This window comes from Salvia hispanica, chromosome 2 (genome assembly GCF_023119035.1).
Source record: "Salvia hispanica cultivar TCC Black 2014 chromosome 2, UniMelb_Shisp_WGS_1.0, whole genome shotgun sequence".
In the NCBI taxonomy this organism is placed as follows: domain Eukaryota; kingdom Viridiplantae; phylum Streptophyta; class Magnoliopsida; order Lamiales; family Lamiaceae; genus Salvia; species Salvia hispanica.
The window spans coordinates 7,896,770-7,914,205 of record NC_062966.1 but is presented as its reverse complement, the minus strand read 5'-3'; the positions used below and the strand labels follow the sequence as shown (position 1 = coordinate 7,914,205).

Genomic DNA, 17,436 nt, shown 5'->3' with positions numbered 1-17,436 from the left:
TTTCTGACGAAAAACCGGTGGTTTCTGACCACTTTTCTGCAACACTCTACCTGAAAAGCGTAGGACCTAGCCGAAAACCCTATTTGAAACGTTGATCCGCCAGTTCAGATTTCTCAAATTCTTTAACCTGAACCGAACCTCTGAACCGTCCCCCGATTTGAACCGCCACTTCTGGTTCCGGGTTATGAACCGGCGGTTAACCGTCAGTTCGATTTGGTTTGTGCATGCCTACCCCAAATCTCTCACAAACAAACACACTTCCAATCTGATGGTCAGATGCGACACTCTGTGTAGAGCATTGGCGGACACGCGTTCAGATGGGGGAGTGTAATACCCGCCCCTTTATTTTCCTTTCGTGAATGTTAATATCGAACTAGCTCCTTGACTTGTGTTTTAGAATGGGAATTATTACCGTTCGTAAATACTTAATGTTGATAGTTCGCAAAACCAAAAAAAAAATGCAAGGAATAATCGAGCGAATGAAAATAGACAAATGAACGGTTATAATTTTTTAACGTATATGGTGAAAGAATACGAAGATATCTTTTCCCGAACAAAGTGTTCGAAAATATGTATATGTCACAGAATAATAAAAAGAACGGAGAGACATATGCATATGAATATTAAATTGTGTATGATATTTATTACTTCCGGTGATATATGTTGGTGAAAGAATGAGTTTGATATTTGTGTGTGAAATTAAAAGTAAGGTTTATATACATTGAGTTGTGGCTCATATAAACCACTAATATTTTTCAGGAATAAGATATTAGTGAAGTTTTTGGTTGACATTGGTCGTATGAACTGCACATGTTATCAGGGTCGGCGGCTGACGCGTTTTGGCAACCTTCTCCTCCTCATCATTTTTGCATGTAGATAAATGTGTAGTATATAGAGTGGCGAGAGGGTCCCATTACTATTTAAAATGTTTTGAAATATGTACTTGATAAATAGTGATTTTTGAAACTGTATAACATGTGCGCTTTATATACTCGAAATGTGGTTATTTGTTTTAAATTTTGAAATTATTTATTGTAAGTGCATACGTCATACAGGTTGAGGTGTGACTGGGTTGAGGTGTGACAGTATACGTCACAAACTCCCTTCACTTATAAAAAATGATAGATCATGAATACTATTACAAGAGAAACGTAATCACGAATACTATTACAAAGGAATGCATGCTGGGCATCATTTCACCAGCCAACCTTCGGCAAACCGCGACTCGTTCTCGATCAATTCGTCGGGCCAAGAGCAGTGGGCCCAAGCCCAAACCTCACCACACAAGCCCGTTCCGACCAGCCCAAGTTATGCTTCCTCCTGCAGGAATAAAAACAAGAATTTATGCTAAGAAAAACAAGAGAAATAAATGAAGCTTATTAAGGGAAATGAGACAACCTTTCTTTAGCAAAGGGGAGCTAAGGACTTCCCAAGAGGGTAAGTCAAAGCTGCTGCAGCACCCTCACCCCAACAGCCTTGCCTCCTCTCTCGATGCTCCTGCAACTTACAAACAAAAAGAGTTATTAACTAGGGTACCATGAGGCCACGTGAGAACAAGAATGTTTTATTAGTCAAACACCTAGTACCAACGAAAACACCAAACCTCTTAAGTAAAAGGCTGCTTTGAAGATCAAAACAAAGAGAGATGCTGTGTTTGAAGACAAATGGAGGTCAGCTCCATTTAATTCTCCTAGGTACACCCAAGCTCTCCTATAAAAACCCCCACACCCCCTCAAAACTCCTCCTTCTTGTTCGAAATCTTCAGCTACAATAGAAAGTCGAGAGTGAGTGAGCTAGGAGAAGAGTTTCTGCAGGCATTGTCTACTCCCCATAGGTAACACATTTTTCCTCCCCTCATCACAAACACTTTATGTTAAAGCAATCTCAATTTTTTTCCCCCAACTTTTCAACAAGGAATCAGGAAGTAAGTGAGAGAGTCCAAGTTTTAGAAGCTGAAAATCAAGCAACTGCTTCAGGAGGTAATACAACTCCACCTTCCTCCCAACCAAAATTTCACGCCAGCATGTAGTAAACAAAGCTCAAGCATGTTTAGACCACCAACACTTCAAAATCACAGCATGATAAATAAGTGGAGTAAACAATAGCTCTTGCACACAATCCTCTGCCTTGTTTTGAATTTTCATGTTTAGGATAAGATAATTTCTTTTCATTATACTTCTGAAACACAGACACACATGCTGGAAACTCACCCCACTAAAATAAGCAAGAGACAACAGAGAAGCCCTTAAATTAAGAACATAAATTACTTTGTATATACAAGTTTTCATTCAAGCTTTGTTAACCCCTCACAATCAGTAAATATAAGTTCATAACTTTAAGCTTAAAGTCCAGATTGTTCAATCTGCCACATGCTCAACTCCTCTAAGAAATCAAATCTGTCACAGCAAGTTCAAAGAAGTCCCCAATGCTCAATTTACAGATTGCCATAGACTTAGCTCATTTAAACTAAATAACTATACTAGGAAAGAATGGAATAGAGAACTTAGCTTTAGGAGTTTTGACGGAGATGGCGGCGCTGACTGCGAGACAGCGGCAAGGGCTGTCCAGCCGAGCAACGAACAGCGGTGTTCGACCGCAAAAAGGGGCCACTCCGGGCGTGAAGACGAGAGATGGAAGAGGCGCTGTTTCTGTCCGGGAAAGAGAGAGAGCTGGAAGGAGACGGGAGGCGCCGGCACGGTGACGCCGACAACAGAGCGCCGGCGGTTGACTGTCGCGAAGGTGGCAGTCGGTGTAAGAGAGATGCGATGCTTCCTCTCCTTCTCCGACGGCGCGACACCAGCGACGAAGGGACAAGAGGCGGCGGCTAGTTGCGGAACAGCGGCGGTGACCGACGGACGGCGAAGGGAGAGGCGCCGCTTTTTCTCCTCCGATCTAGGGATTCCCTTTTTATTTCAATTGGGGGATTTTGTGTGAGTTGGGGAATGGGAGAAGAACCGATGGAAGTGAGGAAGTATATGTTGGGCCTCTTCTTGTTATTTTAGTTTGGGCCTCTCCAATTAAAACATGGGCTAAGAAATTAAATAATGGTGTGAGCTAAAGAGAAATTTATAAGCTTGGGCCTAAAAGTGTTAAAGAAAGGATTGGGCTAATTTTGGTTAGTTGGACTAAGTGAATAAATTAAATGGACTGTGTTGCTAAATTAAATCACGAGCCCCCTAAGTTGCTCGATAGAATTAATACTAAGTTATGGTTCGTTAATTAAATCCCAAGACGAGGAATTAATATCGAAAGAGATACATGGAAGGTAATACTCTCAAGTTAAATGAATAACCCTTAAGCCTCCATGATAGATTAAATCTCTTGAGTTAATTAATGATTCAAGGATACTAGAGCTTCCTCTAGAAAAATTAAGAAAAAGAAAAAAATAGCACGCACTTAGGATGCATTCATGTTTAAGTCTATTTTGACTTCTTAAAGTCTAATTAAGGTATTACCTTGTTTTCTAAAGGGACGTCTTCGCACGTTGTTTAAGACTAAGTCAGGAGATTTCTGAAAGAGACATAAGTTTGAGGTGGGCATTTCTTTCAAAATGTGAACTTGCCTTTTAGCATGATTATGTGAAAATTATGCTATTTATGTTTTGTCATGCCTTTTACGTTTTATGGAAATGCCTATCTGCTTGGCTATGCCAACTATGTTTAATCGAATTCGGGTCCCAGTAGGGCCGCAAACCCTACTCGGACTAGTGTACACATATGAAGATCGTGTGCTAGCTTTTAAGTTGGCCAGTCCAGTGACCGTCGTGGAATGTGGCCACATTCCCGGTTCACATACGTTTCAGATATGTTATATATGTTATGTGATTGCGCAATCAACTTTACGAACAAAAGAATTTTAGTGACTCGGGTCTTTTTAAGTTAAAACCCCGTGTTCACTCAACTGGCTAACAAAGCTTTGACGAAAATTATGTTTCGGCAATGTGCCCACTGAGTATATCAAATACTCAGCCCTGCATGTTTCTTTTCTAATGTGCAGGTTAAATGTGTATGAGGAGGCGAAGGTGTTGGGAAATGATCATCAATAAGTAGTTAGGTAGCCCAAAGTAGTATGTCTTTGATAAGTCATATTCTGAGCCTTGGTTACTGGTCAGTATGTCGTGAAATGCATGTATTATCTGCAAAACAGTTGCTCAAGTGTGCGGGATTAAAGGATCCAAGTCAGTAGGAGACGATTCAGGTGACGCAAGTGAAAAGGGCGCTAGAAGGGTGCAATACTGACCAGGATGCATGCCAGAGAAAAGACTCGAGATGGAGAAGAAGGATAGCTGGGATGATCATTAACAAGGGCATAAAAGTCAAAACTTGAAGGAAGTCTACCCTAAAAAGCAAGGGTAAGCCTCCCTATAAAAGAAGTCACTTGGAGAGAGAGAATGAGTTGGAAAAAAGTCCAACCACCACACTTAGTTAGAATTCTCTCTAGAAGATTAGTTCCTTCAGCATTATCCAATCTCTCGTTCCTCGCCACAGCTATGGTCACTTGACGTCCGAGAATCTGCCGGAGAAATCATCGATCCACCGTTCCAGCCAGTTGCCGTAGTAGTATAAGCAGTATCATCGCCCGGAGTGGCCAAACAATCGTTATTTTGCTTTCTAGTTTAATCTTTACTTGTTTTCGTCGTTGGTTTTGTTGCAAACACTCATCGTTGTTGCCTTTTGAAGTACTTTGTGAAGTTCCAACGTTTTAATTATGAAGTTTCTATTTCGTATGTCGCTTTGGTTCGAGTTTGCTTCATTCTGCATAGGAAAGTTAGATCTAGTTGTTGCCTTTAATTTCTAAGTGCTTTTTCACCTGGAGTTGTCGATTTGAAGTTGTAGTTATGTTTAATCAAATTTTCGTGCATGAGTTTCTGTTCTGCGCCGTGATCACCACCTTGCATGTCAGTCAGTAGAAGTAAAATTGCAGTTTCATCGTTTATTTTAATTATGAGCATTTAATCAATGGATCTTGAGTTTGAGGTTATGAATCTGAAGTTCAGTTATGGTGATTGTGTTTATCTGAGTTTTGTTAATGCTTGGTGAAGAAGAAAACGTCAAAATCAACTTTAGTTTGAATCACTTTACTTTTAAGTTACTTTTGCTTTTGTTCCCCACTTTTCAGTTGTACTGTCCAGCACCTGTCAGAGAGCCACCCTGACCACCAGATATACCTTGTTGTCTAGATTTCCTTTTTTAGTAACTGTCTACTTTTCATATGCCTTTGAGACACCTTGTCCTCTATTTTCACGAACACCATCACATGCCTGTTATTTTCACGCCTACTAGTCAGTAGAGTACCACCTCTATTTCTTGCCTAGGTAAAATCTCAACCCAAGCGTGGTAGCTAACCAAAAAAACACTCAGGAAAGTCACCGCAGTTATCAAAACGTGTCCATCCTCGTGGGATTCAACCCTTACCTCCATTATACTAATCAGTAGAAGTGGGTTGAGGAAACTTGTTTGAAGCCAGGTCCCGGTTGTCGTACCAACGACTCAGCTGGGTCGGGAATTTCTTCCCGATCAGTTGGATACACTCCAAATTACATACGAAAACCGAATACACAGACCAAAAAAAAGAGACCCTTCAAAATGGCGCCGTTGCTGGGGATGGATGGCGTTCATACTTGTTATTGTGTGTGATCTTTTTGGTGTAAATACTGTTTATAATTTTCTTTTTCTTTTTGGTTTTCAGTTTATGAGAAGTGGCTCGGCTCCTGGCCAGTGGAGACCAAGGATACTTCCCCGAGGAACAATACTCGTTACCACTCGTTCTGGCCTGTCGACAGCACTGTCCGACCTAGGCACGAGTAGCGATGAGATTATACTAGTCGCGAAATAGCTAAGCTCACTAGCACTAGGGAGCAGTGGTCGTGACAGGGAGGTCTTAAGCCCTATCCAAAACATTTTGTTGAATTTATTCCATTTCAAAAATAAATAAAAATTTTGAAATTTACCTCGGGCCCTCACTGAATTATTTTTATTAAAGACTATATCATCAAACGTTGAATAGTAAGAGAGGCTGAAATGAATAAGAAATAAAAAATTATAGAGGATAAAATGAAGAATAATATATAGCTTATTAAAATTACAACTGCTCTTAAACCCTATTCTGTTTGACAGAAATATATTGATTTCTTTAAACATGTGTTTTGTTAAATTTTCTTTGGACACTGTAAACTAAATTTAATTGGATAACTTACTTTCCAATTAATGAATTCTAAATTTTCGTCTCCTCTATTACTCTTTCAAGAATCATAATTAATAAACTATTATTTCATTTTTCTTTTCATATAATCGATGCACATTCAAATTATATTTTCTTAGTAACTCTAATTCGTAAGTTAAACTTTTAGACTTTTTTCTTTCAATTTAACTATGTAAAAGCTTCTTGTATTTTTACTATATTTTTTATTTTAAAAAAATATTTACAAAAAATAGTCTTTTTTTTTTATGTTCACCAAAATTAAAATCATTTTCATTAATAGAAAAATTTCCATCAAATTTTCTCCTTTCTTATTGTACTTTACCATTGTTTCTCACTACTTTTTTTTTCAGTGCCAACAAGCCTTAAAACTTGTACTCCCCCGTCCCACAAAAATTGTCCCATTTTTCTATTTCCGCCCGTCTCACAAAGTTTGTCTCATTGCACTTTTTACCATTTTTGGTAGTGAACCCCTTATTCCACTGACTTATTCATACTCACGCTTTATTATAAAACTAATATATAAAAGTAGGACTCACGTTTCACTAACTTTTTCAACCCACTTTGTATTATATTTTTTAAAATTCGTGCCGGGTCAAAGTGGGACTATCTTTGTAGGACAAAGGGAGTATCATCCACTAGACTATTTTTGTAGATAATGAGAATACATATAGTAACATCCTATTAATAAAAATTTCTGCGTATGCCATTTGCGTGGAGTGCGATGTGACGGCCATCGATATCCAGGAAGTTGAGATCAGGCCAACCAAGTAAATTGGGCTCTCAAATGTAGTTAAGTGACAATATTCCACACATTGCATATGAAGCATATGATCTAAAGTCGTTATCACAGCTCTATTGAATAAACGATCACAGATAGCAACCAAAGAGAGAGAATGTATTATTGTCGGTCTATGGTGATAACGATATTCTATTTTATTTTATTCTATTTCACTTTCCGAGGTGCCCCATCACCAACCTTCTTACCTTTTTCTTTCCAAGTTACAAGAACGCTTCTGTCACTGTACATGTGCTTGCGACCCTTTAATTTTTCTTTTTTTCTAACTACTTGCAATAAACATAAAAATGGAATATCCTTCTCCATATCCAGTTCACTGTTCATCAGTTATTTCTTTGGATAACAAATTTAATTGATTTATGTCCTCTCTCTGATAACTTTTAATAATTTTCTCCTCCAGGTACTCCATCATCTCATAAAAATAGATCATTTAGGATTGATACATATTTTAATAATAATTAGTATAATAAAAAAAAAATCATAAAAATAGATCATTTAGAATTGATACATATTTTAATAGTAATTAGTATAGTAAAAAAAAATAATTGAAATTGTACAGTGGATAGTGATACTCATAGATAATAAAATAAAGAAAAAAAAAATACTACCATAAACAGATAAAAAATATTTATATGGAAAAATAAGGAAATATGATACTATATTTTTACAAGATTAGTTAATAATTTAATTTCTAGATATAAGATTTAGTTATTAGTTATTACAATGATTTCTCATAATAAAGCATGAAGTTTATAATTCTAAGAATCAAGATCTTATAGATTTTTTTTTCTATACTATTCCTTTAGATTTTACATTTTGACAAAAATCTATCAGGCTAATTAGTTTGTAGACGTCCCTGATTAGTTGACTAATTTTACATTTTGATAAAATTTAAATTTTTTCTTATCTATCTTACTTTGTTACGCATCCTATATTATTTCCCAAAGTTCAAATACTAAATATTTTGTTTTTTATTCTTGCATAAAAAACATCATTAATTAATTTGGATGGAGTGAGTAATAATTTTATTCTGGCACACATTAGATTTTTTAATAAAACATTCTAATAGATTTTAAATTATAAAAATATATGATGTTTAAGATTAAACGATTTGATTTATAACTCCGCCTAAGTATTGTTCGATTGAATTTAACTCAGAATTAAAAAATACATTCACTGAAATTAAAAAGAAAAACACTATTCAGCTTTGGTACTCCATCTGTCCCTGAAAATTTGTCACTTATTTCTATTTTCATCCGTTACTAAAAATTTGTCACATTTCACTTTTACCATTTTTGGTAGTGGACCATACATTCCACTAACATATTCTTACTCACATTTTATAGAGTGAACTACAAAACTAATAATCAAAAAATGGGGTTTGCACATTTTTAGTATCTAACATTTACAAAATCACATTTTCAGTCAAAAATTTTTATAAATCCCAAATTCGATCCCGATTTTTACTATTCTACACTTTAGTCCTTGAGGGGTATATTTGTCCATTCAATTTGATTTGAGCACCAAACTTGTAAATTTTGAATGTTTATGGAGTACTTAATTTTTTAAAGACCAAAAATCTTTGTGGTATTATTAAATTCTTGTATATTATCTCAAAACAAATTATTTAAATCTTTGTAGTGTTATCTAAAAATAAATAATTTAAATCTTTGTAGTACTCCCTCCGTCCTGCTTAAGATGACACGTTTTTCTTTTTAGTGTGTCCCAACTAAGATGACACATTTCCTTTTTTGGTAACTTTCTCTCTCCAATTAATACACTCAACCACTTTTTTTCACTCATATTAAAATATTCATCTTTCTTTATCTCTCTACTTTAATACTTTTACCCACCTTCTCTCTCCAATTAAACACTTTAACCAATAACTCCTAAAATCTCGTGCGGGCTAAGCAATGTGTCATCTTAGCCGGGACGGAGGGAGTATTATTTAAGTTATTGCATTACAATCGGGAGATTAACAGTAAAAATCGGGACTGAATTTGGGATTTATAAAACGTTTTGACTGAAAATGTGATTTTGTAAATGTTGGGTACTAAAAATGTGCAAACCCTATTTTCTGGGTGCTAGTTTTGTACTACTTCACTCTTTATAATAAAACTATAAAAGTATGACCCACATTTGCTAACTCTTACTCCTTCTGTCTGCGAATAAGAGTCTCGTTTTTCAATTTAGTATGTCCGTTGAATAGGAGTCCCGGTTCAGTTTTACCTTACCCTCCACTAATTCATTCCACTCACATATCATTTAAAACTAGTATATATAAGTGGGACTCCTATTCCACTAACTTTTTTCCATCCACTTTTCTTAATATTTCTTAAAATCCGTGCCTCCTAAAATTGGAATCCTAATGGTGGCGAGGGAGTACTGCTTATTTTCTATTATATTTCAAAATTCGTGTCGAATCAAATAGTAACAAATTATTAGAGACGAATTGGATTATAATTTTATTTGATTTCTGCTATTTGTATGCGGTACTCTACAATGTGTAAGTGTCGTTTGGCTGAAACAGTTATACTCCATTAGTAAAATGGAGTAGAAGAATATGTGGTGTACATAAAATGTCCCAACTACTTGTAGCCCTTTAAAAAAGAGAAAAAGGCACATGCACGTATCTATTTTTGGATTGGTTGAACTTGTTCGCATAGATATGCCTAGTGGGTAACATTCTTCTCTAGAAAATGCGATGTATTATACGAGTATTGATCCTTACTTTTAAAAATTTTAATTCAATTTTTATATTGCATGAATTTTAAAATTTTTTAAAATATTACAAATTTTATAGGTTGTTTGTTGTTCCTATAATACGTCAATCATCATATTCATATTTAGCCTACGTGACTTTATTTTATTTGACACAACTAAATCTAACTAAATCAATGCGAGTCTTCACCGAAAAATATCTTATTCGGATCAGGTTGAGAAATAGTATAACATAAGAAATATAATTTTAATATTGTAAATCATTTGTGATAAAATACTTGTATTTGATTAAAGTTTATGGTTTTAGACTAATCCAATACGAAAGCTTATCCAAATGAAAAAAATCAAATTTATACTATAAAAGTTCTAAAATGAAAAAAAAATATTTGAATACATAATTTTTATATTAATACTCTTTCCGTCCTACTTTAGGAGTCCCGGTTGAGTTTGACACAGGTTTTAAGAAATATAAAAGAAAGTTGGTGAAAAAAGATAGTGGAATGTGGGTCCTACTTTTATATATTGGTTTTATAATAAAATGTGAGTGGAAAAATGTGAGTAGAATGTGGGGCCTATTACCAATTATGGAATATTCTAACTGGGACTCCTAAAATGGGATACCCAAAAATAGTAAACCGGGACTCTTGAAGTGGGACGGAGAAAATATTATATAAGATCTAATTTCAGATATAGAACTAATATGTAGTGAATTTCCCATGAATTCAGTTAGTTTTATTATTTTCTTTTCCTGATTGATCGCAACTATCACTTAATTAGGATTTATAGTTAGTGGCGGACGCAGAAATTAATTTTGGCAGGGGCTTCACTAAAATTTTTCGTAAATATAACGTCCGCGAATAGGAGTTCCGTTTTTCCATTTTAGTCCGTCCGCGAATAGGAGTCCCGGTTCACTTTTACCATAAATGTTCATAGGGTCCCGCCTTACACTAACTCATTCAACTCACATCTCATTTAAAACTAATATATACTATTGAGACTCATATTCCACTAACTTTTATCCATTCACTTTTCTTAACATTTCTTAAAACTCGTGCCGTCCAGAAATGAGACTCTTAATGGCGAACGAAGAGAGTGTATATAAAATAAAATCACAATAAGTATTTCATTGTCTACTACTAGGAGTTTCATTTCTTGGCGGCACGAGTTTTAACAAATATTAAGAAAAGTGGATGAAAAAAAGTTAGTGAAATATGAGTAGTTTTAAATGAAATATGAGTGGTATAAGTTAGTAGAACTTGAGACCCTATTACCATTTATGATAAAAGTGAGAGTAAAATTTATTATAAAAATGCGTAAATACCTACCTAAAAATAATCCGAACACAAGTTTAAATTAATCCATCCCATAAAGATTGTCCCATTTTTTCATTTCCGTTTGTCCCACAAAGTTTGTCCCATTTAACTTTTTACTATTTTTGGTAGTGGACCATATATTCTATTAACTCATTCCTACTCACATTTTATTATAAAATTAATATATAAAAGTAGGACTCACATTCTACCAACTTTTTCAATTCACTTTTCATTACATTTTTAAAATCCGTGCTCAGTTAAAGTGAGACAATCTTTGTAGGACGGAGGAACTAGTAAAAAGAATGATATAACATTTTTTATAATATTTGTAAAGCCTAAAACGTTCCACTTACTTAGGAATAGGATATTGATTTTTTTTATAATATTATTTTAATTATTTAAGTTAAAAGTGTTTGACAACCGTTAATTAATTCATTTTCTTTCTTCTTTCCAACTCTATTCACCGCCATTGTTGTAGGTAGTTTTTAACGGTAGTTGTATTGTCAAGCCCCTCCTTCCATTAAACCTTTAATAATTTAGACATCAAAGACATTACCCTGGGAAGAGCTGAAGATACATTCTAAAAATTTAAAATTTTTGCATTAGAAATTTATAGAAAAAAAAAACGTTTGGGGAGGGCTTAAGCCCCTTATCACTTCAACGTGTGTCCGCCACTATTTATAGTGAACTAGTATTACACCCATTCGATGCACAGCTCAAAATATTTTTAATCAGAATTAACAAAACAAAAGTAAGAATAATATCATTATATAAAAATAGTAAATAATTAATGTGTACTCCATAATACAATGAATTATTGGTGAAGAAATTTATGAACTGATAATTTTGTATGAATGATTCACACCAAATCTTCAAACCAAAATGCATATTCACCTATTTTCTTTACTTTTTCAGTGTCGCATATATATTTTATATAAATTACTCCCTCTGTCCCAAGATATTAGACCTCTTTCTTTTGGACACATGAATTTAGGAGATGTTATTTAGTGGTGTAACTGGAGTTGGTAATAAAGTAAATTTTTACTCTAAATAGAAAGGACTCAAGTATGTTGGGACACCCCAAAATGATATATGAGTCTAATATCTTGGGACGGAGGGAGTACTACATATCATCCCCGTCATCTTATGCTGTGTCTTATGCAATGTTCTAATCAACATGAGTGTTCCTACTACTTTACTACTTTAATTTTTATTTTAATTAAAAGAATATCAAATTTCTTTCTTTTTCATTTCTCGTTTAATTTGTTTATACTATTTTACATCAAAATTTATTTATTTAACTTGATAAATTTTCAAAAAATGCATACTTATTTAAGACATTAATTAATTTAAATTAATACATCGTATAAATTAAATAAAAAAAATTAAGAAATCCCATAACGTAACTAATTAATAAATATATAAAATGCGGGTTTTCGGCAAAGTAGTCATCCATCAGCCGCTGGCTAGCCCCGACGTGGTCGTGGGTGATTGTCCACCTATTCTGGATCGTGCGAGGGACCGCCGCTGCCGCAGCCCACTCCCCCTCCTCCTGTACTTCGTGTGCCACCTCTTCAACCAATGCGTCATAGGCCACATCTCATGCGCGTTGATACTCATCATCGGAATTTTCGGAGAGTGGATTTGAGAAAACTTTGAGATTTGAGATTGGAATGGAATGGAAAAAAATGAATTGGGAAGAGGTTGTATTTATAGAAATAATTTTTTAAAAAAACTAGAAAAGGACCGTTGCGGCGGTTTCGTGGCGCGCAATAGGCCGCTGTGAAGACCGCCACCTCTGCCTCATCACCGCCAGGTATGCGGCGCTTCCACCACCACCGCGGCGCTTCCTCTTAAATGAACAAATTATCCATCATACGATATTTTATAGTACCACTTTTAAATTATAAATGATTTCCAACCATCTATTAAAATGTATAGGTAACGATTAATCACTTTTAAAAATTTACGTATGTCGGACAATTTAAATTATTTGATTGCATACATACATTTGACATAGTAAAATTTTTTTATTATGAATTAAATATTGTTTAAATTAAAAAATTTTGTAAAAGAAATGATAAAGAATAAATTATTTATAAAGTTATTAATCAGTCCATACTATTACTACAAATTTTTCCCTAATTTGATACTATTATCCATGAACTTAAAATTTGCTTTCCATGGGTTAGGAAATAATCAGTATAAAACCTAAGTTAATAAAAAATACTTATCAAATTTTGCCCTCTCGACTTTTTATACTCTATTTCTTCTCCCGGTTTATTATATCGGCTGTGTTAAAAGTTTTTGATCAAAAAATTCAATCGTGCCAAACTCTACTCCAAAGGTGCCCTTAATTTGTGTGGTGGCATAGAATAGAATACAAATATGTGCTGGCTACGATTAATTAGTAATAAGTGGAACCAATATTTTCTCATATTACTACGCAGCAGTGATAAAATATAAACTAATAAGTAATAAAATTTAAACTCATATATTATATAAATTTTAAATTTTTCAATAGTGCAAATACAACGTTAACACTGATAGTGATAAAATGCAAACTCATACTATATCGTACAAACTCTAAAACTATGATCTGGATCGTTAAAAAATATTAACACATGGCAAAATAGTAGTAACAGAAAATGTCAACACAATGTCATCACAAAATTCAACACAGCATCAACCGTTGACACTGTGTTGACATTTCTGTTGCTAATTCTTTGTCATCTATTGATTTTTTCTAACGGTCCAGATCATAGTTTGAAGTTCGTACAATATATAGAGTTTGCATTTGATCACGTTCCATGTCAACACAATGTCAACACAGTGTAAAATTTCAAGATTTTGATGTCAACACAATGTCAATACAATATCAATATAATGTCAACACAACATCAACTGTTGAAACTGTGTTGACATTTTCTATTGCTATTATTTTGTCATCTGTTGACATTTTCTGATGATTCAGATCATAGTCTGGAGTTTGTACATTATTTAGAGTTTATATTTGATTACATTCCTATTACTATATACTCATATGTATACATCACGATGTGCTGCTACACTTATTTAGTAATAAGTGAAGCCAATATTTCCTCATATTACTACTACGTACTTCCTCCGTCCTATAAAAATTGAGACAAAACTTTTGGGCACGGAGGTTAAGAATTTATATTAAATAAATAGGAGAGATGAAAAAAAGTAGGAAAGATAAGAGAGAGTAAAGTAAATGATGGAATAAAAAAAGAGTGATTAGATGTTTTGTCTTTTCTTCAAAGAGGAAATGACTCAACTTTGTTGGGACGGACTAAAAAAAAATACGACTCAACTTTTATGGGAGAGAGAGTATATATTACTCCTTCTGTCCTACAAGAATATACTTCCTCCGTCCCACATAATTTTACACACTTTGACCCGACACGGGTTTTAAGAAATGTAACGGAAAGTGAGTTGAAATAGTTGGTGGGATGTGAGTCCTACTTTTAAAGTATTAGTTTTATAATAAAATGTGAGTAAGAATGAGTCAGTGGAATATGAGGTCTACTACCAAAAATGGTAAAAGTGAAATGGGTAAAATTATGTGGGACGACCTAAAATGGAATACTGGGTAAAATTATGTGGGACGAAGGGAGTACATTTTTTTCTTTTTAATCCGTCATAGAAAAATATGCACTTTCTAATTTTAAAAGTCTTCTCTTTTATGAGGTGAGATCCATTCTCCACTAACAATAATTTAATTACTTTTTCTCTCTACCTCTCTCTTGCCTTATCAATTTTACATTAAAATTTGTGCCGATTCAAAGTGCATATATTCTTTAGATATACATGATGATTTAGGACGAGGGATGACTTCAATTTCAATGAGTTGATATAACTAAAAATTAGTTAAAGGCTAATTTTTTAATGTAATTAAGAACACTAAATTTTTTTATTTTATCAATTTTTTCTTTTATCATTTTTGAATATTGGAGTTATATAAAAAATGAAATTAAACTGTACTAAAATCTGAAAGTCAAACTGTATAAATGAGTTACTATAAAAAGAAGGATGAAAGAAAATGTAATTAAAATAAAAACACCGTCATTGATTCCTTAAAATAAATCTACACAACTACACCACCCGAATAAATGTCACACCAATAATTATGCAAACTTTCCTTTGGGGACCACAGACCACATCCTATTAGTATATTGGAGTACACAAATATGATGGCCCAAGGAAAGACCAATTTCAACTCTCTTTTAAAGAATGAATATTAGGGGACATTACTTAATTAAAAATGAAATTGGGTGCTCCAAAATAAAATAGAATCTATTGGAGGTTGGAAATTTAGAGCGAAAAACCAACCAATAATAATCTGTTATTTAGGGGCTTATTTTACATCGTCTCCAGCTCTCTCTCTCCACAGCTTTCCCTTTCTCTCACCACACCACCTAAAAATCCAACATTTTCCGCCGACTGCCCGGGAAAACACACGTCCACAACAATGGCGGGCAATCCGGCGCGGCGCCCTCACGCTATCATGATCCCCTACCCCTACCAAGGCCACATCAACCCCTTCGTCTCCCTCGCCGTCAAGCTCGCCTCTCACGGCTTCACAATCACCTTCATCAACACCCAATCCGTCCACCGCCGCATTTCCCACGCCCAGACCGGCGCCGGCCGCGCCGATATTTTCTCCGGCGCTAGAGATTCCGGCCTCGACATTCGCTACGCTACCGTCTGCGACGGCTTCCCCCTCGGCTTCGACCGTTCCGTCAACCACGACCAATTCGTGGAGGGCTTGATTCACGTCTTCTCCGCCCACGTCGACGAGCTCATTTCCAATTTGGCTGACTCCGATCCTCCGGTCACCTGCTTGATCGCCGACACCTTCTACGTTTGGGGCTCCGATATCGCGCGCAAGTTCAATTTAGTCTACGTTTCCTTCTGGACCGAGCCGGCGCTCGTTTTGTCGCTCTATTATCACTTAGATCTCCTCCGGAAGAATGGCCACTTCGGCTCCCAAGGTCATTTTCGATTTCTTCTCAATTTGTTAGGTTTTCGTCATTTTCCGATCAATTTCTAATTGGTTCTGTCATTGTTGGAATTACTACTTTCTAGTTGAGTTGAATGATTTGAAATTTGAATGTGGTTGGATATATGAAGGATGTGATTGAATGTGTTTCCAATTTGTCTCAGCCAAACGGAAAGACATGATTGATTACATACCGGGAGTTGGAGCAATGAAGCCGACGGACTTGATGTCGTACCTCCAAGCCGACGACATATGCACCGTGGTGCATCGCGTGATTTACCGAGCTTTCGAGGATGTTAAGAAGGCGGATATAATAATCTGCAACACGGTTGAAGAGCTCGAGCTCAGCACGCTCTCAGCTCTCCACCGGAAGCAGGCTACGTACGCCATTGGCCCCATTGTCTCGGGCTTCAGCAATCAGGGCGTGGCCACGAGCCTGTGGTCTGAATCAGACTGCACGCCATGGCTCGACAGCAAGCCCAACCGGTCTGTTCTGTACGTGTCATTTGGGAGCCATGCTCACACCACTAGCAAGCAAGAGATTTGGGAGATAGCACGCGGGCTCTTGCTCAGCGGTGTGAACTTCGTGTGGGTGATCCGGCCCGACATTGTGGACTCGGACGAGGCTAACTTCTTGCCTCCCGGATTTGAGAGCGGGATGAAGGGCAGAGGGCTGATTGTGCAGTGGTGCAGCCAGATTAAGGTCATTTCACATCCTGCGATTGGGGGGTTTTTGTCGCACTGTGGATGGAACTCGGTGCTGGAAAGCATATGGAGTAGGGTCCCTCTGATATGCTTCCCTTTGTTCACTGATCAGTTTACTAATCGAAAATTAGTGGTTAACGACTGGAAGATAGGGATTAATCTCTGTGATAGGGCTTCGATCATGCGGGATGAAGTTGAGGAGAAGATCAAGTATTTGATGAGCGGGGAGTCTTCGGAGGAGTTGAGGAATGCGATCAAGGAGGTGAGTAGGACGTTGGAGTACGCGGTGACGAGTGATGGATCGTCTGAGAAAAACTTTAGGGTGTTTATGGAAGACATAAAGGCCAATATCAAGAAAAAAGCAGGGGTGGCCTTTGATGTTCAAGACCAAACCATAGGCCATGTCTGGGCTCCCACAGCAGTTAAGCAAACAATTGTTAGCTTGTCTGGTAATTTAAACTAATGGCCTAAATTCGGCCGTTGATTCAGTTTTTGATGATTTGTATGATTGAATTGATGTAGAGAAGAAATTAAACATTTGATCTTTTATAACCTTGTAAATAGTAGCTTATTGATTATGTTAACTAATTTGCCTCATTCCATTTGTCCAATACATATGTAAATTTATGATATTCAAGTTTAATTAGTGTGCTTTATGTTCGGTTTCATTCGTCTCT

The 17,436-nt window shown here is 35.8% G+C and overlaps 1 protein-coding gene and 1 long non-coding RNA gene across 3 annotated transcripts; one reads left to right on the top strand and one right to left on the bottom strand.

Annotated features, from left to right (window-relative positions):
* Positions 1–1,072: 1,072 nt before the first annotated feature.
* Positions 1,073–2,502, bottom strand: LOC125204258. Of its 2 annotated transcripts, none has more exons than XR_007173527.1 (3): positions 1,604–2,502; positions 1,399–1,503; positions 1,073–1,320 (listed from the first exon to the last, which is right to left on the bottom strand). It is a non-coding gene; the product is annotated as an uncharacterized LOC125204258 (long non-coding RNA). The 2 variants fall into 2 exon arrangements; XR_007173526.1 differs by having other exon boundaries at positions 1,399–1,497.
* Positions 2,503–15,434: 12,932 nt separating this feature from the next.
* Positions 15,435–17,427, top strand: LOC125204416 (UDP-glycosyltransferase 86A1-like). The gene is made up of 2 exons (XM_048103076.1): positions 15,435–16,046; positions 16,219–17,427. The coding sequence occupies exons 1-2, from the start codon at positions 15,524–15,526 to the stop codon at positions 17,220–17,222; spliced, it is 1,527 nt and encodes a 508-aa protein (XP_047959033.1). The 5' UTR covers positions 15,435–15,523; the 3' UTR covers positions 17,223–17,427.
* The last annotated feature ends 9 nt before the right edge of the window (positions 17,428–17,436 follow it).